Source organism: Perca fluviatilis, chromosome 10, assembly GCF_010015445.1.
Source record: "Perca fluviatilis chromosome 10, GENO_Pfluv_1.0, whole genome shotgun sequence".
In the NCBI taxonomy this organism is placed as follows: domain Eukaryota; kingdom Metazoa; phylum Chordata; class Actinopteri; order Perciformes; family Percidae; genus Perca; species Perca fluviatilis.
Window position 1 is genome coordinate 38,470,447 of NC_053121.1, and position 26,611 is coordinate 38,497,057.

Sequence of the window (26,611 nt, forward strand, 5' to 3'; positions counted from 1 at the left end):
GTCCAAAAAAGTCATTAAAAAGTCATAGTATAGTATGTTGAGTATGATAAGAGGAAAAAATGAAAAAAATAAACCCAACTCAAAACGTATAAATGAATAATGTAATAAAGTAAAATATAAATGATAACAGTCATATATCCAAAAACAATTCCATCTCTTGATTTATATTGTTAATAACATTCAGTTACACAACACAAGAAAAACGTGTGTATTTAAAAAAAAAAAATCAGGTAAAATATGATCAACTTAATCAGTGACCAGAAAGAGGATATTAGGATAAAATGAGACTAAAACTGGTAAATCATTTTCTTCTACAAGCTTCAACCATGAATATCTCATCATCTGATTCCTTGGAAAACAACTGTTATGTTACACTCATCGTGGTTTTCACTGCACTGATTTTCACTTGTCATCTTTATATTCTCTTTTTTACCCAATGTTATGTGCTCTGACAAATTCCACACTTTGTTCTTCTTCCATATCTATCAAGCAGGTTAGTGCCTGCAAGTGGTCCTGGACCTCGGCTACTTTGGGCTCGGGACTGCTCTCTTTTGTTATCTGGGTAGTAAACAGCATCTTGACTCATGCTATTTGTTCTCTCTCTCCTCTCTAACAGCAGCTTGGCTTTAGAACATGTTCAAGAGGAGGCAGTGTGAATGAGTTGGTGTTTTTTAAGGTGACCACACTGAGAAAAAGTTTTCCCACATTGTTTACAGCTGTACGGCTTCTCTCCAGTGTGAATGCGCTGGTGTAGTTTAAGGCTACCACTCTGAGAAAAAGTTTTCCCACATTGTTCACACCAGAACGGCTTCTCTCCAGTGTGAATACGTCGGTGGGATATTAAGTGAGATGTTTGTGTGAATGCTGCCTCACATTGGCCACAGCTGTACGGCTTCTCTCCAGTGTGAATCCGTTGGTGTCTTTTAAGGTCAATATTCTTAGAAAACGTCTTCCCACATTGCTCACACCAGAACGGCTTCTCTCCAGTGTGAACACGTCGGTGGGAGTTTAAGCTTTCTAACTTTGAGAAAGCTGCCCCACATTGTTCACAGCTGTACGGCTTCTCTCCAGTGTGAATGCGTTGGTGACGTTTGAGGCTACCACTGTGAGAAAATGTTTTTCCACATTGGTCGCAGCTGAACGGTTTATGTCCAGTGTGAAGGAGTTGGTGGATTTTAAGATAACACAACGTTGTGAAAGCTGCCCCGCATTGTTCACAGCTGTATGGTTTATCTCCAGTGTGAATGCGTTGGTGTCTTTTAAGGGTACCACTCTCAGAAAACGTTTTCCCACATTGTTCACAGCTGTATGGCTTCTCTCCAGTGTGAATGAGTTGATGGACTTTAAGACTACCTGACGTTGTGAAAGCTACCCCGCATTGTTCACAGCGGTACGGTTTCTCTCCAGTGTGAATGCGTTGGTGGACTTTAAGGTTACCACTCTGAGAAAAAGTTTTCCCACATTGTTCACATGAGAACGGCATCTCTCCAGTGTGAATGAGTTGATGACCTTTGAGCATACCTAACAGTCTGAAAGCTGCCCCACATTGTTCACAGCTGTATGGTCTCTCTCCAGTGTGAACTCTCTGATGAATCTTTAAACTTCCAGATCTTGTGAAGGACTTGCCACAGTGCTGACAGCTGTGATGTCCGAGTCTCCCTCTTCCTCTCCGTTTCTATAGAAAAAGACAGAGAGTTAGATGCAATGGTGGAGAGATACACATGCAAACATACTTACATATGATAAGATGTTTACATATGTTAACATGCCAATCCATGCAAACACATACTTATATACGCATGTTAGCATATGTAAGCATATGCACCTTTACAACAACTTGGTGATATTCTGAAAAATCATATTTAAAAAGCCATCAGTTGTAATTATATTTTGTCGATGTATTATTAGACAAACAACATCTAAAGAAGCGTTTTTGAGGAACTAAACCCTTCAAAGCTGCCTGGTCAGTTTGTGTTGGAATGTAAAGGGTTAAATGAATTGTCCATCTTTTGCTACCTCTACTGTTGCTAGGAAGAAGAGGTTATGCTTTCAGCTCTGTGATTGGTGGTCCACCTATCATTCCCTCCAGGATTTCGCAGCCTTTTGTTTGAGATCATTGCGGCCCAAAATGCCTGATTTTGCGGGAGCTTTTGTAAAGATTTTGATAAAAGTTGCAATGTCTTTTGTATGTTTGTTGCAGTGAAGTTGCGGGAGATAGTGAAAGTTGCAAAAAAGTTGCGATTTTTTTGTATATTTTTTTTGTTTTGGGAGAATAAAATTACTCTGGGCTGAGATTTCCTAGTAACCTTACCAAAAAGACTCAGGATGCTGTAAATGTTGGTATAATATGAAAATGGCTGGTTAATTTAAGACAAAAAATAATTTATTGAATGAAATCAAATTTGAACATATTTGTCAGTGGCTTGTTGAACTTTACATTGTTAGATAATTTCCTAACATGGCCTGGGACACACATACACACACACACTAACCTGGCCTGGGACACACATTCATACGGTTCGATAAAGTACTTATTGGACTTTAACTTATCATTGCAGTTATAATAACGAGCGTAGCTGTCCTCAATTTAGGTCATTGTGTCGTCTCATCTCCTTTTTCTCCTGCATCCACCATGTGTGTTGTTTGTGTAAAAGCTAATTAATAAAATAATAAATAATAAATAAAACTGCAAGCAGCGATGGACAGACCCTCGCGCCTCTGCACGTGTCGGGGTTTCTGGCGGACGCCGCTCTTTGCGACCGTGCCTTTGCCTTTGCGGCACTCAGACACCACAAATCGTCACCAATGAAAAGGGAACTCCCTGCTGAGTTCAATGATACCTCACACAAGACTGTACGTCATACAGTTCATTAGCTGTGAAATGGGGCGTGGCTCAAGCATAGGAGACGGGCCAAACCATGACCAATGAAAACAGAACTCTCTGTTGAGATCAATGATACCTCACACAATAACGTACAAGAAACGGGTCATTAGTTATTAAAGGGGGCGTGGCTTGATCATATGGGGCGGGGCAAACCAGCGGGGGGCGCCATGACCAAAAGTCAATATCGGCCTGTATATGTCCTCAGGACTGGACGGTTGTTGATTGTGGGAAATTTCAAGGAGATATGACAATGTACACTGTAGTTACAGCCACTTTCTCGTTCATAGCTAAACACTAAAAATGGCCGCCTCGCCGCGCCCACACCGTTTGAAGAAAATTTTTTCAGTTAATACATTTTCATCTTTAAGGTGTTGGGATGGTACAGACCAAATTTGAAGTCCATCGGATGAAATCTCTAGGAGGAGTTCATTAAAGTATAGCACCTTGACTTTTAATCCAACTTCCTGTTGCCACTAGGGGGCGCTATGACTTAGAGTGAATTTTGTCGTGTAAATGTCCTCAGAGTTAAAGTCTTATGAATCCTGAAAAGTTTCGAGCCAGTTGGACAATGTACACTTGAGTTATACCCACTTCCTGATTCGATGGCGAAACGCACAAAATGGCCGCCCTGCCACGGCCACGCCCTATGACGAAAAGTTTTTCTTTTAACAACTTTTCATCTTTAACGTCTTAAGATGGCACAGACCGAGTTTGAAGTTGATCGGATGAAATCTCTAGGAGGAGTTCGTTAAAGTACGACATGTGGAAATGGCCAAAATCGCAATTCAAAATGGCGGACTTCCTGTTGGGTTTAGGGTATGACTCCAATTACATTTCTTGTACGTCTTAACATTCTACATATGTGTACCAAGTTTCGTGCATTTACGTTAAACGTACTGCAGCGGCTCAATTTTTAAAAGTTTGTAGGGGGCGCGAGCAAGCCATTTCTGTGCGCATATTCCCGAAACCCTTAAAATATGTAAATTTTCACCAGACTTGATGCGGAACGCCAATTTTGGTGAGTTCTTGAATATGTTAAGCCCCTCAAAAAGGCAACTAATTTGCTGTAATAATAATAATTCCTTCAGTTCCAATAGACCCTTTGCAAACACGTGACGACGCCATGACTGACGGCAGAATCACTGGAAGCACAAGCTAAACAGTGTAGTAGACGAGCGGAAAGTTTCATTAGTTTCAAATAAATAACACTAAATAAACTGTAATAATAATAAACTTACTACTACTACCTTCTTCTTCATGGCTTCTTTAGACATTGTTTAAATTCACCTACCCTGGTCCCTGTCTCGATCCTGCCGGTAGCTAGCTTGCCCCGCTAGCCGTTAGCTGCCGTCCGGTGAGTGTAGTCAGCCAGGCTTCTGTGATAATCATCCCAATAACAATCCATGGAGCGGTGGTGGTGTGGCTATGTCTTCCAGTTACTGAAGGCTAGCTTTAGCTTGCGCTTGGAGCAGCAAGTTCATCTGCCTACAGTTTGTTGCGTATGAGGTACCACCCAAGTATGATTGACTATACTCCCCAGGAGCCAGCCACACCTACATCTGCAGTCCCCCCTTCCCGTCAGCTCAATCATTTTCTATCCCAGTAATAACTGCATGCAAAAGGACCAAGGCATGCTCAGGACGAAGGAGTCGGTCATCTCTTTTATCTGTTTCTAAGCAAAAGCTTAATGCCCCGCTCCACTCTTTACATACTTCCCCTAAGCCCCCAACTTCCCTTAAGATTGCACTACTAAATATAAGGTCGCTTTCAAGTAAGACCTTTTACATTAATGACTTGGTCTCCCAGCATGAACTGAACTTTCTCATTTTAACTGAATGCTGGTTAAGCGCTGGTGCGGCTGCAACTCTAGTAGAAGCCTCCCCTCCAGATTACAATTTTTTGTTTTCTGCTAGGCAAGGGAAAAAAGGAGGCGGGATTGCGACTATTCATTCCAACTTTTTTAATTGCACTAAATTAAATTTAGGACTTTTCACAACTTTCGAATATTTAGCCGTGGTCATCAGATCGCACCAACAACGACCTACTCTTATTTTATCTGTTTATCGACCACCCAAGCATAATAATGAGTTCCTATCTGAGTTTGCAGGTCTCTTATCTATAGCAGTGACTAAATATGATAGTATACTTTTAGTAGGTGATTTTAATTTTCATGTCAATGACCTCTCTGACAATAGAGCTTCAGCGTTTGTTGATTTGGCTGACAGTCTTGATTTCGCACTGCTTGCTACTGATACCACACACATCCATGGGAACACGTTAGATTTAATTTTTACAAGAGGTATACTTACTTTCAGTAGAAATGGTTCCCGTGGCCGGATCATTTTGGTATTTTTTCAATGTTTCTCTTCACACCCCAAATAAGAGCTTCAATCCTGATACCTACACTTACCGCCGCATTGACAGTAAGGCAAAGGCTGTTATGGCTGATCAACTACAAGACCTACTTCAGTCTTGCCAGAATGACCCAAGTTTAGACGTTTTAACAGAAAACTTGAATAGCGTTCTTACTAGGACGACGACGACACGGTTGCACCTCTGCTAACACGGGGTACCGTGCTAAATCAGCCCTTTGGTTTAGTGACACCACTCGTGCGCTCAAAAGAACATGTAGATCATTGGAACATAAGTGGCGAGTAACAAAACGAGACGCGGACCGCCCTGACATGGGTAATGAGTTTTAAAAATTATAAACGGGCTCTTTCAACCGCAAGAACAGCCTATTATTGAGATCTGATAAATTCCAATAAGAATAATCCTCGGTTTCTTTTTAACACTGTTAGTAAGCTTACACAGGTTGTTGACCCTCCCCTAGTCCAGCTTTCACTGCAAATGATTTTATGACGTTTTTTATTTCAAAGGTTAACCAGATCAGAGAAAAATTGTCTGCCCATTAGTTCGCCTCTATTCAAGAGGAAGGGGATGTAGAGTCCCCCACTTTAGCATTTTCTCACAGTTCAATATCATTACTTTTGATGTATTAATGAATTTAGTCTCAGCTTCAAAGCCCCCCACCGTACCAACTGGACCCAATAACACGTACTCGTCTCAAGGAACTATTTCCCATTCTATGTAACCATGTTCTTTCTATTATTAATATGTCACTCACACAAGGTATGGTACCAGCAGTTTTCAAATTAGCAGTGATTAAACCACTACTTAAAAGCCCAATTTAGACCCTCAGGTTTTACAAAACTATAGACCTGTATCCAATCTACCATTCATGTCCACAATTCTGAGAGGGCTGTTGTGGAACAACTTACTGTCCACCTATCTAACAACAGCCTATTTGAGAAATTTCAATCTGGTTTCCGGTCGTGGTCATTCCACGGAAACTACCTTGCCACGAGAGTCACAAATGATCTTCTTCTTTCATGTGATAGTGGCCATGTATCGTTTCTAGTACTTCTCGATCTAAAGCCGCTGTTCGATTACAATAGACACACACTTTATACTACCCGCCTGAGGAAACATGTTGGAATTAAAGGGACAGTACTTTCTTGGTTTAATTCTTACTTATCCAATAGATTTCAGCGTGTCATTTTGAAAGAATCTACTTCTGAAAAGTGCAAGGTAGGCTGTGGTATACCACAAGGATCAGTACTGGGCCCTATGCTGTTTTCCATCTATATGCTTCCTCTTGGTTCGATCATCAGCAGCTTTGATGTTCAGTTTCATTGTTATGCAGATGACACGCAGTTATATGTCCCTCTATTACAAAATAACCATTTGCAGATTCTGAAATTACAGGCATGCATGGCAGAAATTCAAAATTGGATGGGCAAGAATTTTTTGCTGCTTAATGCAGACAAAACAGAGCTGCTCATAGTGAGGCCAACCAAATATAGCATCCCAGTGGAGAAACAAACTTTAAATTTTAATGACTGTGTGATCACAGAGAGCGACACTGTTAAGAACTTAGGTGTCACCTTTGACAAAACTTTAACTTTCTCCGCGACACATATAAAGGCAATCACTAGGACTGCCTTTTACCATTTAGGCAACATTTCGCATTAGACCAATGTTGTCAATGCACGATGCTGAAATACTAATTCATGCATTTGTCTCATCAAGACTTGATTACTGCAATGCATTGTTTTCAGCACTCCCTGCCTGTACGACCAAAAGTCTCCAGCTCGTACAAAATGCAGAAGCCCGAGTTTTGACTAAGACAAAAAAATTTAGCCACATTTCACCAGTTTTGGCTGCTCTACATTGGTTACCTGTGCAAGCCAGGGCTGATTTTAAGGTTCTTCTTTTGACTTATAAAGCCTTAAAGGGACTTGCGCCTGCCTACTTAAGTGAGCTACTTACACCGTATATCCCAACACGCCCCCTTCGTTCTATGGATGCTGGTCTTCTTATTGTTCCAAATATAAAAAAAAGATCAGCTGGCCAACGGGCCTTTGCCTTTCGTGCACCCTCCCTCTGGAATGGTCTCCCATCCAACATTAGGGAGGCAGGCTCAGTGGATATTTTTAAATCAAGACTTAAAACATTTCTTTTTTCAAAGTATTATGGACCTGTTTAAAATCCATAATTTTTGAACCATTGTTTTATTGTTTATTTTTTATGCATTATCATTCGTTTTATTTCATGTTAATAATTTTAACTTGTGGTATTCCATTTACATCCTTTTGTGTTGTTGATTTTATATTTTATATTTAATTCCGCCTTTATATTGGCAAAATTGTAAATTTTCAATTTTGTTGTGAAGTGTTCTGAGACCATGGTCCATGGTGATAATTCACTATAAATAACAATAAATTGAATTGAAATTGCCTGTTGACCCTCTGTCTGTCTCGTTCTTTCCAACTCTTGTGAGGCTAGTATTCGTCTGTATACTCTGATTCGAATAAATAAGGACGACCATATAACTCAAAAGGCTCTTCCCTGTGTTGTATATCTGCTATATTCTCCATAGTTACGTTACTCCAAGCTTCTTCCCTTGTAAACACATCTGCCCTTCACTCTTCACACACTACGCTCCGATCGACACACTACTGTTTACCTTTTCCTGCTACAACTAGCAGCTAGCAGCTACTACCGCACTACTGTTTTTTGTTTTTTTTTAGGGGGGAATACACTTTAAGACGTGACATGACCTGTCCTCTGGAGGACATAGCCACACCACCGTGGATTATTATTGGGATGATTATCACATAAGCCTGTCTGAATAAACTCACAGGACGGCAGCTAGCAGCAAACGGCTATCAGCTAGCAGGGCAAGCTAGCTACAGGCACGTAGGCTACCGTTGTTCACTGGCTGAGCTGATGCAACTTTCTAATGGATGCCTGAACGCATCCCAGCTCTGGGAAATAATTCATCACACATTAATCCATGCAGTAAATGACAGAGTGTCTATGATCACTATTAACCACACATAATGTAACATCTAGCCATCGTCTTATCTGTGATTATATTCGCTGCTGACCGGTGGATATTTCGACGCGATGGGCAGCAGCTAGCGAGCAGTCCAAAGCTAACAGAGTGATATGGCTCTGGCTGCAGCTAGCTGGTCGGCTAACCGGGTTAGGAGCTTCGCAGACCCGCATTTAATTCAGTTGTTTGGCCTTTTTTAAGCTAGTTTCCGTGCCATGTCACCTTTAATTTAACCAATATTTTTTGTATGCGTGTTAAGTTAAATGATCAAGGGAACGGCTTACTTTTTGGGATATGTAGGTCACTGAATAACCGATGATAGTTATGTGGGACCTGTTAGCAGGAACAGCTGGTTAGCATGGCAGCTAGCTGGGTGAGGTCATTTAAAACAGAAAGGCAATACATATACATACATGCTTGTGTTGGTGAGGATTACTCTGCAGATTGTGTATGTGAGAACAAGAACAGCGAACCATACACAGTATATAAGCAGCGAACACGTTCTCGTTTGACTTGCTGTCCGTCTACAGAATAGCTCTTCCGCCGTCCGTCATGGCGTTCATAATTCGCGGGAGTAGAGTGTGACGTCACGTGCAAAGGGTCTATAGGGCTTTCGCCGCTGTCGGCGCTCGGGCCTTTAATATCAGGAGATGGAGGGAAAATGTTGCTAATAGTTAAGCCTTCTGCTAACTGTAGCTCACAGCTGGGGCTAATTGAAGCTCATGTTCTGTAGCGAGTTAGAGCCTCAAATCACAGCAGGTCATCTCAAAAAAGCTTTACAAATAAAACAGCTTATAACAGCATCGGGATAACTGTGACAATGGGGATGATTGAAATGAATGACTAGTACTCATACAGGTTACTGTATGAAGAGAGGGGCTGACGACAGAGAGGGGAGAGCTGCAGGAGGAGGGAAGGGTTTTACAATCCTGTCATTTATTTTGCCTTTTCCTTAAAGGTCCCATTTGGTGACACTTAAACTTATATTTGTACCGTTCATATGTGTCTATTAAACACTAATTTAATAGTGTTACCCCAAAAAAAAGAGTTGGGTTGATTTTCCCAAACTTTTCTGAGAGCCCTTTTTCTCCCCTCCCACACACGCTTGGATTCCCTGCTGGATGGAATGTTCAGCCTACAACTAAAGAGCAGAACGCTCTGATTGGCTAAGCACAGATAAACATAGAACGCTCTGAGCACAGATCTACATAGAATGCGGCCTGGAATCAGAATCCTACTATAAACGTGGCAGCGAGATCTGCAAGACCTTACCAGTTAGAGCCTGAATACTCAAGTTCAGAGGATTCAAGTGAAGAGGACCAATTCATTTCTTTTAGCATTTCTGGTCAGCAGTGGTAAGTTGATTGTGTTTTTATTTTAGTATGTAACGCTTTAGACGTAGTCAGCTAACGTTAGACAAGTGTGTCTTCAGTGATGTGGCTATTCGGGGCTAAGGCTAACGTATGGTGGCTGTGTATTTTTGGCGTCTTTTGGGTTTTAAATCTTTGAAAGTCACAGAAACCACTTAGAGTGAATGATGTGTTTTCATGTTATTATCATACTGTCGTGATGGGTCTGTTTATATTCCGGTGCACGGCACATAGCGTTACCTGACACACGCCCACCTGTTATCCCCGGCTCTCTGTGCACCGCTGTTGCCTGGAAAAGGCAGCGGTGTCAGCAGCATGGAGGTCCCCTGGGACCGCCGGTAGACAATATAGTACGACCTTATTTGTAGTTTCATAATATGTACCAGAATTTACGAATATGAAGGAAATTACTACCGATATTAATGTTCTTACCTCGGTCTTCGCAATGTCGTTCATATGTAATGTTCAAACATAATGTTCATATACATTCTCCAGTCAATACTAAGTATTTGAAAACACCCAGATCAAGTATTAAAGTGATTTTTTTGTTTACAAATGCATTCAAATCTTTTTCATTGAATTAAACCAATTGACATACTTTTCTTGTTTCATGCTTCAGTTGATGTTTAATTTTACTACAGGTGCACATGTGGACATTGTGAGCGGATGCTGCGCGAAGTTGAATTCCTGTTTTACAACACCAAGACGTGTGAGGGCCACAGCAGAGAAACAATTGGCAACAGAAGCATATAAATGTTCAATTCAACTTTATTTAAAAGAGACCCAACAATTCCCCCAAGAGCAAGCATTTGGTGTGACAGTGGCGAGGAAAAACTTCCTTTTAACAGGCAGAAACCTGGGACAGAACCTACTGTTCTTTAGTGATATGAACTGTAGTAGAAATAGTCCGATAATAACAGTTGCAACAACCTGAGCTCTGACTGGCTCAGCGCTGAGATCCTCTGGAATGGTGATCTTCTGCAGCTCTTCAGTAAAAGGTGCTGGGTCAGGGACAACACATAGCCTGTGGAATGAAAGAATTATGTTTTAATTTATTTATTTAATAACATGTAATGTTTAATAGCAATTTACTAAATGTATATGGGACCCGGTGTGTTTTACAAGACAGACAAATATTAGCCCCCGTTTTAATATTTGAACTGATTAGAACCCAAGGACTCAAAACATAAATAAACTATTTTATTACTTCTCTGTATCTCTGTCTGGTCACAGGGTCATTTGAGTACATGTGTTTGAATGGGTGAGGTTGTTCCTGCTAAGCTCAGCATGTCAGCAGAGGGCGCTCTAGGCTTTCCAATACACTGGGCATCAGTAGCTAATGCTGACAGTAGAAGTAATCGCCAGTACGTGATCAACGAGTTTGAGTGTGTACGCTACAGAGAGCGATCCTGACCTGAACTGTATCTGTATTTTTACAGAAATAAATGTTTAATGTAAAATCATTTTAAGTGTAACATATGAATTAATTATTTTGCAGATAGAAACTGTCATCAACAAGAAAGGAAGGAAGAAATAATAATAGAAATATGACTAATAAAAATAATAGCAATACGATGCAAGATTTGGCATTAACGAGATAACTTCAGGTTCAACCCAGGGTTTTGTGTATCACGACTGTGGATCACTTGTTATGAAAGATATAGATTTTCAGCGGAGGTAATTACATACAGGGCTATTTGTCGGCTACTTGAGCCGTGTGTTGCGGTTTGAATTATGTTATATAATTTATTTGTTCTCACAATATCTTACCACTGTTGGGGTTGCAACTAAAATAATAGTCTAAAGTAGTTTATGGAAAGCACAGTGTAATTATGGTCAGATCTTGGTCCTGACTGATGGGGAAGTGATATTAGTAAGCGTTGTGATTTGCGTGTTTACAGCGTCTGTTTTTTTTTGCCAGCTGTCCTCCTGTTTTAGGAAGCAGCGACTGTATTGCTTTTTGCCTGTAAAACTGTGTCTGTGCTCTTCATATTTATGTAGGATTATAGTTTGCTCTTCTGATGTAAAATATGCGGCTCTGGTAGATGTGTGATTGTACCTGCTCTACATGAAGTGCCCTGAGAAAACTTCTGTTATGATTTGACACTATCAATAAAATAAAATTGAATTAATGTTGCATGTTGTTGTGATAATTTACTTAAAGAATGTCGGCTCAATTTTCCTTCATTTGAGGCTGTATCCCCATTTCTTCGCTTTAGGGAAGGCCAGTTTAAGGTCAGGATCTCCTGGAGCACTTTTGACTGTGGCCGGTTGGCATTCTCATTCAAGTGGGATGCTGAGAGAGATAGTCTGCAACAATAACAATGCAAATTATGTAATGGGTGTGTATTTTATTACTCCAATACATTGTACAAAGAAAGAGAAGTCTACACACTGTGCTAAGCTACCTGAGGAAATGGCACAGATCAAAACTTATTTTTGTAGTTTTTTAAATAATCTGGTCAGATAGTATGTAGACTGTGGCTCATTTGAAATAGCAGTAATAAGAAACATAAAATACTATCATGATACATAAATACATATCATGTAGTTCATAGGACAATATCTGTATACAGTCTCTAAGATCAATGTTCTATGTCTGCCCACATTATGTACTATATCTCACTGATAAGGTTCCCATATTTGTTTCCTCTTTTTTTTTCCTCTTTCAACTGCAATGGGAATATATTGTAAGGTCCATAGATATATAATTTGGGAATAACTATTACCAGTAATCATTCAAATGATTACTTTAGACTTATCAGCTTATAAATACAAATGTAAATAAAATACAACAGGTAAACTAACATTTACAAAAATTCAATTTCACAAACCTCTGCTTCTGACGTGAGTCTTAGTAGTGTCCTTGGATAGTTGGGTTCCAACAGATCTTTTAGGAAGGGGGTCAGTCTGGCAGCCAATACTCTGTGAGGTACTGGCCTGGGAAACATGTGTAATGGCTCCCTAAGAATAAATTCAGATATGTTAGGAAATGGGAAGGAGACAGTGTGATAGTATTGCAAGTCATAAGACATTTCATTTTTCATTGTAGGCATACAACAAAAAGTGTGGTAACTCAGAGACCAGCAGCAATAGAACACAAGAAAAAAACATATATATATATATATAATGAGGTAGAGTCCACTATCTACTATAACATAACAATGACAAATAAAGACACTTGGATGAGGCAAATAACACTAAACAGTGGCAGTGCAAACAGTGCAGTATAAGAAGGTATTTAACAAGTTAGATGCAATACAGATATATGTGAATATAATAAATAATATGTAACTACCTAGGTTAATCACATGTAGAGCTTATAACATATATTGCAATATATACTGTGTAACCTCATCTGTCTGTCAAGGAAGACAGAAGAGAGAGAAAGGAAAATCAAAAGGGTTGGCAAGCAGGGGACGCATTGCACAGAATCGGTCATGTATATCAATAAGGTAATCATTTATTTGTATCGTTTATAACATATTAGTGTACTTTCTTGCCAGATTCCCCCGCCAAGAACATACTGTATATCACACGCTGCAAATGGCGAGCCGCGGAGTGTCCTGTCTCACAGCAGGGTGGAGCAAAAAAGCTGCTGGCGCCTTACGGGGACTTGGGCGCGCTTTTGCCCATAAAAAACGGACTTGAACCCGGCGAGAGCACCAACACCGATACGCTGAGGATACGCGCTCCGCCATCTTGCTAAAAGACGATGTGATGCACTCACACAATCAGTCCCAGACTATCTCTAGTTTCCTCTTGGCCCCAGATTAACAATATTACAAACAAACTATAATAATAGGCGACATCACTGTTGTTTGCTGTATCAAATGTTACTATACAGTTAACTTAGCTACAGTACTAACTTTAGTTAGTTCAGTAGCCAACTAGGTTATATAATTATAATGTGCACAGTCACCACCCCACCCCACCCCACACACACACACACACACACACACACAGCGGTGCCACAGCCAGCTAGCTAACCAGCCAACTAACCAATTCAATGTACCAACCATTAGGAAACACGAAATTATCAACTCTGTTAGTAATCTACGTTATGAAATTGTTTTTTACTCACCGTTTCAATGCTTGGGAGAGGGTCCTGAATAGTGGGAATGGATCCTTTCATCAACAGTAGTTTTGATACGACATCATATAGCCCCTGATTCAGTACGAACTGCGGTGAGAAATGTGCAGTTCAGTAGCTAGCTAGCTACATACAGTAGCTAGCTGAAAAGCCTGACTCGGCACAGGTTGAGGCAAGTCTCCAAAAAAAAACATCCATCCACCTGTCAGCGACATCTTTTTCTTTTGGAAGGCAGTGCAGTGATGTATTTCATACTCCCACCCTGGAATGATACATTTCTTATGGTCGTTTTTCTGGGAAGACATGACTCCCGCATCTTCTCAGATTCTTCTCAGCAGCAGAAGGGAACGTTAGAAAAGGGGGCGGGTCTAAGTCGATTTTGGAACACGACACCCATTGGTTACCCGGTTTCTACGTAGCAAATACATCAAATTCTAACTGGCCCGTTTAGTGGGAGGCGGTCTAGTTTTGTGGGGGGTGGAGAAATGGTGGCAGTGAGCGATTTCACATTTTCACAGCTTTTACTTTACACCCCCAAGCCTGTATGACACACAGAATCCCCCAAAAAACCATTTTCACCATATGGGACCTTTAAAACTGCCAACCCCAGCTTTAAAAATGCATGTACAAGCAGATGCGTTTTAGTGGATCTTTAGAATAACACCTCCACGGTGGCATCACACAAAATGACTTCACTTTGCCATGAGTTTACCAGCATTTGATTGTAATTACTCAACAAAATACTCTTCTTTCAAAGATTGTGATCTGGAGGTGGAGTGGAGACAAAAGAACAGGGACAACAAAAGAAAGAAGTAGAGAAGTAAGGGTTTAGTCCATTCTTACCGGTTTGGTGTCCTTCTCAAAGTCGGTGAAAATGCCATTGGTGTCTTTGAAGACGGAGGCAAACGGAGCGTAGTGGAACGGGAAGTACGACTTCCTGGAGGCACAGCCCTGCAGATCAACACAGAAACAATCACAGACTTTATTAAAGCTGGAAGCAGCGATGGACGGGCCCTCGCTCACGGGTCATCAGTTATGAAAAGGGGCGTGGTTTAAGCATAGGGGGCGGGCTAAACCATGACCAATGAAGGAGGAAGTCTGCTGAGTTCAATGACACCTCACACAAGACTCTACCTTAACCGGTTCAAATGTTATGAAAAGACGCGTGGCCTGGGTAAGTTGGCGTGGTTAAAGTATAGGGGGCGGCTCAGTATCACATGTAGACCACACATTATAAATTCTTGTAAATCGGATGTTTGTCATATAAGGCTGATTTCCTGTTGCCAGCGGGGGGCGCTATGACCAAAAGTCAATATTGGCCTGTAGGTGTCCTCAGGCCTGGACCCTTGATTGTGGGAAATTTCAAACAGATATGACAATGTACACTGTAGTTACAGCCACTGTCTCGTTCATCGCTAAACACACAAAATGGCCACCACACTCCCACACCGTTTGACCAAAAGTCTTTTTAATAACTTTTCATCTTTAAGGTGTTGAGATGATACAGACCAAATTTGAAGTCCATCGGATGAAATCTCTAGGAGGAGTTCGTTAAACTATGGCACCTTGACTTTTTGGCCTACTTCTCTGTTGCCAGTAGGGGGCGCTGAGACACACCCACTTCCTGTTTTAGTGTGACCACAAATTCTAAGTTTCATGTAAATCGGATGATGTTTGTCATATAAGGCGCATTTCCTGTTGCCAGCGGGGGGCGCTATGACCAAAAGTCAATATAGGCATGTATTGGCAAACATCATCCGATTTACATGAAACTTATAATGTGTGTTCTACATGTGTTACTGAGCCGCCCCCTATACTTTAACCACGCCCACTTACTCAGGCCACGCCCCTTTCATAAATGCTGACCCTTCTATGGTAGAGTCTTGTGTGAGGTATCATTGAACTCAGAAGAGACTTCCTTTTTAATTGGTCATGGTTTGCCCCGCCCTCTATGCTTTCGCCCCGCCCCTTTTCATAACTATTGACCCGTTTGATGTAGAGTCTTGTGTGAGGTGTCAATGAACTCGGGAGACTTGTTTGTCATTGGTCATGGTTTTGCCCGCCCACTATGTTCAAGCCACGCCCCTTTTAAAAACTGGTGACCCAATTAAGGTAAATTCTTGTGTGAGGTATCATTGAACTCAACAGAGAGTTCTGTTTTCATTGGTCATGGTTTGGCCCGCCCCTATGAGTTAGCCAATCCCCTTTCACAACTTATGAACTGTATGACGTAGGCTAGAGTCTTGTGTGAGGTATCGTTGAACTCAGCAGGGAGTTCCCTTTTCATTGGTGACGATTTGCGGTGTCTGAGTTGCCGCGCAAATGCACGGTCGCAAGGAGCGGTCGCCAGTAACCCCGACGGGCGCAGAGGCGCGAGGGCCCGTCCATCGCTGCTTGCAGCTTTAATTATTATTATTATTTGCTGAGTTTTGTTGGTGGCCGTGATGTTGTGGCCCTCCTCCCCACGGGGTTAGGAAAAGTTAGATTTTCCAGCTCGCTCTATTAGTGGTGAACGAGTTGGCTAAGGCTATCGCTAGCGGTGCTAATGCTAATAGCCTTGACTGTCTCCCCTCTTTTTGCACATGTGCATGACATACGTCACAACGAAATGTTAGCGATTGGTTATGCCAGATCTAGAGTGGCTCTGGACAGATCCAACAGTTTTAAACTTCAACAGAGTACCCGCCTCTAAGGAAGTTAACACTTCCACCAGACTCTAGTAAGACCAGGCTAGGTTAAAGATAAGTAAGGAGTGCAGGAAACGCCTCTCTTGCAAAAAATGCGGCACAGTATTTGAGGTAAATCACCCGGGCGTCCCGCCAGTACCCCCGACATGCTGGGAGGGGCGAGGGATGGTTCATTGCTGCTTGCAGCTTTCATTTTAAATGTGAGTTTTTTTATACCAATCATTGTCTGAGTTCATTGAATTGTGGTGAGTAAACACATTTAAACCATACGGTAAAAACTCTCAATTTTTAACATGGAGATTGTCGTGGTCATTCTGACAAAGAATGAACTGGAAATATCAGCAAACCTATGAAGGACATTTTTTATAACTGAATTAATATGAGGGGGAAAATATTGGGTTAGGCCATTACCATAAGGGGGATTTTGGAATTAATTTCTTTTGAAACTGTACAGTAAAAACTAAGGATGCACCGATCAGATATTAAGATCGGATATTGGCCCAGATATTGACAAAATACCTGGATCGGGGATCAGAAAAATGACCAGATCTAGTTGTTTTTTCCCTCCATCGCAGCACGTCCTACTGCATTCGTCAGCAGCATGTGTGTCGTATGCCAGAAGAGTTGAGTTAGTATTTGAAGCAACATTGAGTGAGCCAAAGAGTCGGCTGTGTGGAGATATTTCAAGCTTGCTATGCCAACTAGTTCATCGGCTGTTTGCAATGTCTGCAAAGTAAATGTTTCGAGGGTTGGTGGTAGTACTGCAAACCTGTCAGTGGCTGTCAAACACCACCCTACTTCACCCTGGGGCTCTGCACAATGGCCCACACTTCCTAGTACAGACAGTTGATATTTTATTCTACTCTGGGGTGTCACCTCGTCCCTATTGGTGGGCTGGGGCCAGGACCCTTTGCTTCAGCTATAAACATATAGTGACCCCTCCCCTAGTTAAGAGATATCTAACCAACAGATGTGGCAACCCCCCCTTTTTATGGCCACATTCCATCTTCTCTGAGAGAGACTGTTTGACTCCCTTCACCTCTCTCTCCCTCTCCACCTAAACACATTTCAGAAGACATTATGATTGTCTTTTAATCAGTGTGTATTCTTAGTATGTTAACTTTTCTTATTTCTTCACACATTCCTGCTCTTATGTAGTCTACTTTGGTAGCCTATTTATTAGTTAAGTAATTGTCATAACTATCTTCATAGCGCTGTGTTCACAAAGCAGTAAAACGGTTTCATTTCCTATACATTCTTCACAATAAAAGCCCCTGGTTATTTTGTTACATACATGCTTTTATTTTGAAGAGGAAACCTGGAGGAAATGTAGCTCTTCATCAGCAGTAACTTAACAAGAGTCCTCTAAACGGAGCCCAAATGTAAACCAAAGCAGATATCAACTAGAAACTAAACTAAGCCCAGAGATTCAGTTAGAAGCTCCAAACGGACTGAGAGCTGAACACAGCGAGACTTTTAAAACCTCTTTGGACGCCTCTGGCCCTTTTCACCCAGAGAGAAGCATGTGTGCGCTAATGGCCACAGAGCCCCCCATGTTGTTTCCATGAGAGTCGGCCATCTTGTGTCTTTAGTGTGCTTGTTGTGTCCTAACACTGACCTGAACACCGCTGCTATCAGAGGCCGAGCCTGCTGCTGCTCTTCTGGGGACCTTGTTGCTCCGCTGCTCCGGCTTCTGCTGCTCCTCCTCCATTCCGCTCTGGTTCTGGTCCTGGTCCTGGTCTCGGAAATCCAACAGCTCTCCACTGGGACTCTCTCTCTCTCTCTCTCTGAGCCCCGATAGCCTCATGTCCCCCTCTAGTCTCTCCCCCCCCCCTCCCTCCCTTCCTGTCTCTCCCTCCAACTCATGTTCAACTGTCTCAAAGCTTTCTTAAAGCCACAGTAAGCTTTTTACACACAGCATATATCACACACATTAAATATATATAGATTTAACAAAGATTAAAATAAAGAACGATAAAATACTTGATTCTTATAAAAAGAGATCAAGTTCTAAGCAGACTTTAAGAGTATATGCTGCCAAAGAAATAAAGAATTAATAAATGCAAAAGACATACAAAACTCAAAATCACTTGAAGAGTGTAATATAGTGCAGCAACAAGTTCCAGATTCAAGGCAGAGCAATCACTAAACAAGCCCACTGGAAGAGTCTATGTTAGCAACATAATAATAGAAGGAAATACTGTCAGATAGTAGGAAAGAAGAGGGGGGTACTTGGAGTTTCAGACAGTAGAACGTGTGTACCATCACCCCCCCGATACACACACTTGTGTGTGTGCCTCTGAGTGTGTGTGTGTGTGTGTGTCTCTCTGTGTGTCAAAAAAGTCATAGTCTAGCATTTTGAAAAAGGTTTTTAAAAAAAGTCATAGTAAAGTATGTCGAAAAGTCCCAAAAAGGTCATAGTTTATGGGTCAGACTTATGTTGTGGCTGCTGTAATGTTTTATTTATTAAGTAGAGTATGTTGTGTGTGAAAATATGAATAATTAGTAGTGAAGACTATATTTAGTAAGAATATTAGTAGACGGCCTGAAGCCATGCTGACCTTGTTCTCTCTGGGAGTGATAAGACATGTGGAGGGGGATCTGGAACAGAATGAACCCAGGAAATACTGAACCCAGGAGGAAACAGTATCTGGTCAGAGGACAAAGGTGTAGTCATGGAAACAGGACCCCTGGACCAGGTGACCTGATAGCAGCCCCACGTACCGTTGGGAGAAGGGGGGACCAGGATCGGATCAGAGAGAAGGAAAAAGACAGGTCTGGGATCAGATCCTGGTTCTTCTTGTTGGTGTCAGGGCGACAGAGAGAAAATTGTCTTATTATTGGCCATATTACGTCCTGAGGGAGTTTTTGCACATCATTGTGATAACTGTTTACATCCCCCCCCCCCCTTTGGCCTATGCTACCACTGCATGTGAGTCGTGTCACGGCTGCGGACATCCCACCCCCAGTCTCTCGTCCTCATCTCGGGAGACTTTAATCATGCTCCCCTGTCCTCACCACGTCCCACCTTCACTCAGTGTGTTAAATGCCACACAGGGGACAATAACACACTGGATCTGCTGTATGCAAACATCAAAGAGGCATACATGTCTTAACCCCTCCCCCCACTGGGCCGCTCAGATCACAACCTGGTCCATCTCCTTCCTGCTTACACACTCTTTGGTGAGTAAACAGCCCCCCACCACAAAGTATGTGAGGAAATGGTCTGAGAAGGCCAGTGAAGCACTGAGAGACTGTGTTGAGACCACGGACTGGGAAATGCTCTGTAGGTCACCTGGGGGGGGGGGACATTGACGGTCTCACTCACTGTGTAACAGACGATATTAATCTGTGTGTGGAGAACACCAGACCTAAGAAGAAGGGTCGCTGTTTCTCCAACAACAAACCTTGGGTGACTCCTGAACTCAAAGCCCTGCTGAATGATAAGAAAAAGACGTTTTAAATCTGGGGACAAAGAAGAGCTGAGGAGGGTTCACAAACATCTCAGATGGGAGATGAGGAAAGGAAAAGACAGCTACAGGAAGAAGTTGGAGGTACGCCTCCAACAAAACAACACAAGGGAGGTCTGGAGGGGACTGAAAACCTTCTCTGGTCAAATCAAGGACAGTGGCAGAGGCTTTGTTTCTGGTCACCGTGACAGGGCAAATTAATTCAATCTTTTTCTCAATAGATTTGATTCTAGCCCCTCTCCTCCCCCCTCCAACCAGACTTCAGACCTGTCATTTAGTCAGTCTTTTCCTCTCTGGCCACTGCGGACCACCTCATCCCCCAGGGCTTCTGAGACATCAGCACCCCCAACTTCACACCTACCCGCTGCTTCTGATTCTTCATTTATGGTTATTTCACACCCCTCCCCCCCATCCTTCTCTCCAGGGAACACCTACCCCTCCCTCCAGCAGTCAATAGTCAATCAGGTGAAGAAGAAGCTAAAACAGATCAAGGCTAAGAAGGCCCCGGGCCCAGATGGAATCTGCTCCAGACTGCTTAAAGAGTGTGCAGATCAGCTCAGTGAAGTCATCCAGCACTTCTTCAACCTGAGCCTGAGTCTGGAGCGAGTTCCAGTCCTGTGGAAGACTTTGTGTGTTGTTCCAGTTCCAAAAACTGCACATCCCAGGGAGCCCAACAACTTCAGACCGGTGGCCTTAACTTCTCACCTGATGAAGACCTTGGAGAGGATGAGAACCCTGGTGAGCTCAGAACTGGACCCCCTACAGTTTGCTTACCAACCCGGCATAGGGGCGGAGGATGCCATTATCTATCTATCACACAGATCACTGGAGAACACTGGGAGGGTCATGTTTTTTGATTTCTCCAGTGCTTTCAATACAATCCAACCATCACTGCTCTGGGGGAAGCTATTGGGAGCTGGAGTTGACCCCCACCTGTCTGCGTGGACCATCAGTTACCTCACTGACAGACCACAGTATGAGAGGCTCCAGGACTGTGTGTCTGATGTGGTGATGAGCAGCACAGGAGTATCCCAGGGTACAGTACAACCCTGGGGTACAACACAACACAACACAAGCAGCTGTCCCATGCCGAAGTTCTCTGATGATACTGCCATTGTTGGGAGGGGACCAGAGGAGAAGGATCAGGAAGACATCGGTGTGAGTCAAACCAGCAAGACAAAGGAGATGGTGGTTGACTTTCACCGGAGGCCCCCTGGTACTACACCGGTGAACATCCAGGGTGGCGACATCGAGATGGTGGAGACATACAAATATCTGGGTGTTCACCTCAACAATAAACCGGACGTCCTGTACAAAAAGGGCCAAAGCCGCTGAGGTCCTTTGGGGTGTGCAGGACTCTGTTTAAAACCTTTTATGACTCTGTGGTTGTGTCTGCAATCTTTTCTGCAGTAGCCTGCTGGAGGGGCTGGGAGCACAGAGAGGGACAGGAAAAGGCTAAACAGACGGAGGGCTAGCCCTGTTCTGGTCTGCCCTCTGGACCCCATAGAGGAGGTGGGGGAGAGGAGGATGTTAGCCAGGCCAGTATCAATCATGGGCAACCCCCCCCCCACACACACACACATGAGACTGTGAGTTCCCTGAGCAGCTCCTTCACCCTCAATGCTACCTCAGGTCCTTCATCTCAGCAGCAGTCAGACTCTTCAATACAACATCATAATGTAGCACTGCTAGCTGGTTCTGCAATATGAGCATCACTGGACAATATTCTGCACTATGAATATTTATCTATTTATTACTCTGTGTCACCTCCAACTGTGCAATATTTCATATCTGTTCATTGACACCTTACTCATCTATATTTCTATGTTTATATACTGTAAGTTTATATAAGATTGTTTATTGTGTAAATACGGTTGTTTTTATTACTGTTAATATTATTATTAACTGATTCTATTCTACTTTTCCATTCCCTGCGATCCAGAGGTTTTGGCTTCACTTCTACAGCTTTATCTTCTGAGCAGGTGGGATGTGTTGTAGATTTTAGATTCACTTTAGCAGTCTATTAGTCTGGATAGCACCAGACCAAGATCAATCATTTAAGATTTAAGATTGAACATTAGTCTGGGGAGACTGCTCTATATGTTTCCTGCATAATAGGTGTGACCAACAGGCATAGTTCAAATAACTGTACGCAGTTGGATAGTCCTTCAACCAATCAGGTGTCCTGAGAGGAAGTGGCTGCAGGTGTGATGTTTTGTAGACTTTGGATTCACTTTAGCGGTCTATGCTTTGACCCCGTCTTTACAGCGCCTGTCTCTGGGGGGCCGTCATGGTGTCACAGCTCTGCAGCAGGTTGGCGATGACGAGCGTCTGCTGAACGCTGGACGACCTGACCCACAGACGGCCGTTCATCCCGACCACCAGCTCGCAGGGGAACAGGGTCTGCAGGTCTGACAGGACCTCGCTGTGGGGGGACAGCAGCCTGGAACAGAGACACATACTCTCATTAGAGAGGGGGGGGCAGGCAGCCTGAAACAGAGACACACACACTCTCATTGTTGGGCAGTGGTGGCCTAATGTTTAAAAAGCGAGCTTGTGACCAGGAGGTTGCCGGCTCAATCCCCAGACCGACAGGATAAAATCTGGGTGGGGAAAGTGAAAGAGCAGCGCTTCTCCCTCTTTACCACTACTGAGGTGCCCTTGAGCAAGGCCCTTAACCCTGCTCAGCAGATCAGACTGTGGTTGGACTGGCCAGCTTCCAGGTATGAATGTGGAACAGAGCCACGGTGCCTCTGCTAAATAGTCTCAGGAAGGAACTGGTTTTGGTGGAACATGTGGATGTTCAAAAGTAGTTTTAGTCGTGCAACAGAAAACTCAGATTGGTAATTCATCAAATAAAAAGCGGGGCCTTTATTTACCTGAAATGCAAAAGGCACCAGGCTTGTATTTGAAGCAGGTTTTTTTAGAGGCAGGCCTTTATTTATAATCCCATCTGTTTGATAAGTATAATTGTTTTAAATAAACTTTTAAATTAAAAGCCATAGCGTTCCAGTGGACAGAGACCATCTTTTAACAACTGTCTGTTGCGGGCGGCTGCTCAACCGAGTTCATTTATCCCCTCCGTCCATCGCTTTATTATAAGTATATGTCAACAATGTGCACAGAATGGTCGACCTGCACCCATCAGGAAACAGGAGAAAGCTTTGAAGTGGGACATATCAAGTTAGGTCCACAAGTACGAGGGTGAGTAACATAAATTAAGCATGTAGCATATGGCGCTAGCATATAGCCTAGCTTGATGTCAATAAACAATTAGATTTTCTTTATAGAGTTTAGCTATATACAGTACAGGCCAAAGGTTTGGACACACCTTCTCATTCAATACGTTTTTTTATTTATTTTCATGACTATTTACATTGTAGATTCTCACTGAAGACATCAAAACTATGAATGAACACATATGGAATTATGTACTTAACAAAAAAGTGTGAAATAACTGAAAACATAAACATAAAACTTTTAAATTAATAAGAGAAAAACTTCCACTAATGAACCCTGACAAAGCACACCTGTGAAGGTAAAACCATTTCAGGTGACTACCTCATGAAGCTCATTGAGAGAACACCAAGGGTTTGCAGAGTTATCAAAAAAAGCAAAGGGTGGCTACTTTGAAGAATCTAAAATATAAGACATGTTTTCAGTTATTTCACACTTTTTTGTTAAGTACATAATTCCATATGTGTTCATTCATAGTTTTGATGCCTTCAGTGAGAATCTACAATGTAAATAGTCATGAAAATAAAAAGGAAACACATTGAATGAGAAGGTGTGTCCAAACTTTTGGCCTGTACTGTATTGAACAACATATGAAAGACAGTATGTGAATATGTGAAGACCCCACTCATGTTCCTGGGATTTGGCTAATGTCACGTTAGAGCCAGTAGTAAAACCTAAACTGTAATATAACTGAAAGAACACAAGAAACTGGATTGTTGGTGTCAGTTTCTGCATCACTGTTGTATGTTGTTCATCAGAATTTTGTCTTCATTCCTTCATATAACTTTAGTCTGAAAATGATGAATTCATATAAGTCTGTTTAAAAAGTTGTAACGTCAAGATCAAATTCACCACTATAATAAAAAACAGATCTAGAAATGATATGCTTTCTTATTTGCTCCTTAAATAGTTCTTTTTTTTTATTAATACAGTATTTGTTTCACCTTCTCTTCTTCCATGCGTGACTGAAGTACCCCTGTCAAGCTGCATCACAGCTGCACTGTGTGCATGGACCAGTGTGGTCTTTTCAAGTCCGTACATTACTCCCAACTCAAGATCCTATTGGTTCCCCTGTACTCACCTGTGTGCAGAGGGCAGGCAGCAGTGGCACAAACCAAGAACTACTTTTGAATGTTCCACCAAAAGAAGTTCCTTCCTGAGACTATTTAGCAGAGGCACCGTGGCTCCATCTGGAGGTTAGCAATTCAATTCAGTTTTATTTATAGTATCAAATCATAACAATAGTTATCTCAAGACAATTTACATATAGCATAGGTCTAAACCACACTATAATTTATAAAGACCCAACAATTCCAGTAATACTCCCCAACAGCAAGCATTTAGTGCGATAGTGGTGAGGAGAAACTCCCTTTGTTAGTGAGTCAAATATCTGTCCAGTGCAACAGTCCGGCCCTGAGCAGGTTGTATAATCTTAACTAGATGTTGGTCAGTGAGAAGCAGCTGCACCATAAACTCCCCCTCCCTCACTCATAAACACTGCTCATCTTTTACCTGTGTGTGTGGACAGCTGTTCTCTCCTGTCCTGTGTGTGTGGACAGCTGTTCTCTCCTGTCCTGTGTGTGTGGACAGCTGTTCTCTCCTGTCCTGTGTGTGTGGACAGCTGTTCTCTCCTGTCCTGTGTGTGTGGACAGCTGTTCTCTCCTGTCCTGTGTGTGTCTCTCCCCTAAGAGTCGTGGCTGGTCAATCTACCTCTCTAATCGACCGGGCCATAATCGATAATTTCTGTTTACAATTTGATGTAGGCCCAACAACATTTCTTTTTACATAGTCGATTATCACACACTTTAGGAGTCTGGTGGAGATATGCTGGCTCTATACATGCTAAAAGTCCTGATTATTTACATGGAGTCTGGTGGAGATATGCTGGCTCTATACACGCTAAAAGTCCTGATTATTTACATGGAGTCTGGTGGAGATATGCTGGCTCTATACACGCTAAAAGTCCTGATTATTTACATGGAGTCTGGTGGGTTTGGTGATGGTGATTTCGGGGCTGTTTCATGTTAAACTAAAAGGATCTTACTCTTTAACTAAAAGGTCTTTCTCTGTAGGGATCCATCCCATAATGTTGTCACACACTTAGAATAATAATCTGGTAACACGATTAGAGATGCAAAGATTAATCGATTCGTTGTCAACTACGTATTAACTACACACAGGCGTTAAACCTTCATACAGAGAGAGACATTTGCAGATGAAATAAACGATTATTTACATTGAGTCTGGTTGTAATATGCTGGCTCTATACACCAGAGCCACGCTTGGTTTGTTTCCCACCGGCGGGGGGCCTCTGGCGGAGCATTCTGATTGGTTGATGTCTCCATCTTCTCCTCGTCCTGCAGCCCAGAGGAGACAGAGCAGTTAGCTTTCAACCACATCAGAGGGACTCCCAGCCAACCAGCTTCAGCCAATCACAGAAGAGCTGAAAGGCGAGGGGGAGAAATACATCCACACGCCAAAAAAACACAACACGCAAACAAACTCAAACAAAAAGCTACAAAACCCTTTTGAAAAGGTGTCTTCAAAGTCTTTAGTGATGTCATACTGTACATCATAAACATAAAGAAAAGGTAACATTGTAATAATAAGTTTCCACATTAAAATGTCTAAAAGGACGTTTGTTCTAAATGTTGTTGAGTTAGTGGACAGGCCGCTTTCAGAACGTCACGCCAGCGAGAAAAAAAAAATGCTTATCAATAAGTATCTATTATTCAAAACTTGAGTCTGTGTGTGTCTGTCTGTGTTTGTGTGTATGTCTGTGTATATGTCTCTGTGTGCGTGTGCGTCTGTGTGTTTGTGTCTGTGTTTGTGTGCGTGTGTGTGAATGGGGGGGTTGTGTGCTGTGCACACTTGATCATGTGTGTATGCGTACCTGTAATATGAGATGTATTTTATTGCTATTTTGTTTTATTTTTTACTAACTGAGCATTGTTTGGTTTTTAAATTGTTTTATTTGTGCTTTCTGTGGGACTACAGATGTAAATTAGCCTAAGGCTAACTCTGGTGCAAAGCATTAAATGATTACATTTATGTTTAAATTGCACACTGTCCCTTACAAATAAAATTGAATTCTTCCAAGAACAACCAGCAAGAAGGTTCTCCCCAAGAACACAAGTCTGTTCTTTGTATTCTTGAGATTGAGTCATAGTAGAGCCAGACATATGCTAACACATGCTAACGGAGAAAGGTACGAACGTCAGTGTAGTATGTCATAAAGAGCCAGAAAAAGTACATGAAGTCAAAACAAGTTCATGTCTAAAAGTCATAAAAAGTGATAAAGTATGTCAAAACAAATTTAAATAAAAGTCATAGCATAGTTTGTCAAAAAACTATTTATTCATAGTTTGCGGGTTAACATCAAGTGTTCTTTAATAAAACACATGAATACATGAAGTAATTAAGTAAAATATAAATAACTCATATATCCAAAAACAATTCCATTTCTTGA

General features: G+C 42.1%; 2 protein-coding genes across 4 annotated transcripts in view; both read right to left on the minus strand.

The window, feature by feature from the left end:
• LOC120566816 (exosome complex component RRP40-like) overlaps positions 1–26,611 on the minus strand; it is a 279,666-nt gene that overhangs the window by 102,978 nt on the left and 150,077 nt on the right. The window contains exon 5 of one of the 2 annotated variants that reach the window (XM_039813474.1): positions 22,160–22,176. The exons of the other annotated variant lie outside the window; for it this stretch is intronic. The gene's annotated coding sequence lies outside the window, so the exon portion shown is untranslated. Of the gene's footprint in view, positions 1–22,159; positions 22,177–26,611 lie in introns of those variants that run through there. 2 annotated transcript variants of the gene reach the window in all.
• On the minus strand, positions 221–18,247 carry LOC120566811 (zinc finger protein 239-like). 2 transcript variants are annotated; one of them, XM_039813467.1, is made up of 4 exons: positions 18,054–18,247; positions 14,592–14,699; positions 958–1,675; positions 221–789 (listed from the first exon to the last, which is right to left on the minus strand). In XM_039813467.1, the coding sequence occupies exons 1-4, from the start codon at positions 18,240–18,242 to the stop codon at positions 638–640; spliced, it is 1,167 nt and encodes a 388-aa protein (XP_039669401.1). In that variant the 5' UTR covers positions 18,243–18,247; the 3' UTR covers positions 221–637. The 2 variants fall into 2 exon arrangements, with proteins under 2 accessions (XP_039669401.1, XP_039669400.1); XM_039813466.1 differs by having other exon boundaries at positions 221–1,675.

Bases quoted from the DNA above. Each gene is read 5' to 3' on its own strand.
- LOC120566811 (XM_039813466.1), bottom strand. From the start codon at position 18,242: ATGAGGCTATCGGGGCTCAGAGAGAGAGAGAGAGAGAGTCCCAGTGGA. The intron at 14,700-18,053 runs GTCAGTGTTAGG...GTTGATCTGCAG, and splicing joins CTGATAGCAGCGGTGTTCAG to GGCTGTGCCTCCAGGAAGTC. The intron at 1,676-14,591 runs GTAAGAATGGAC...CTTTTTCTATAG, and splicing joins TTGAGAAGGACACCAAACCG to AAACGGAGAGGAAGAGGGAG.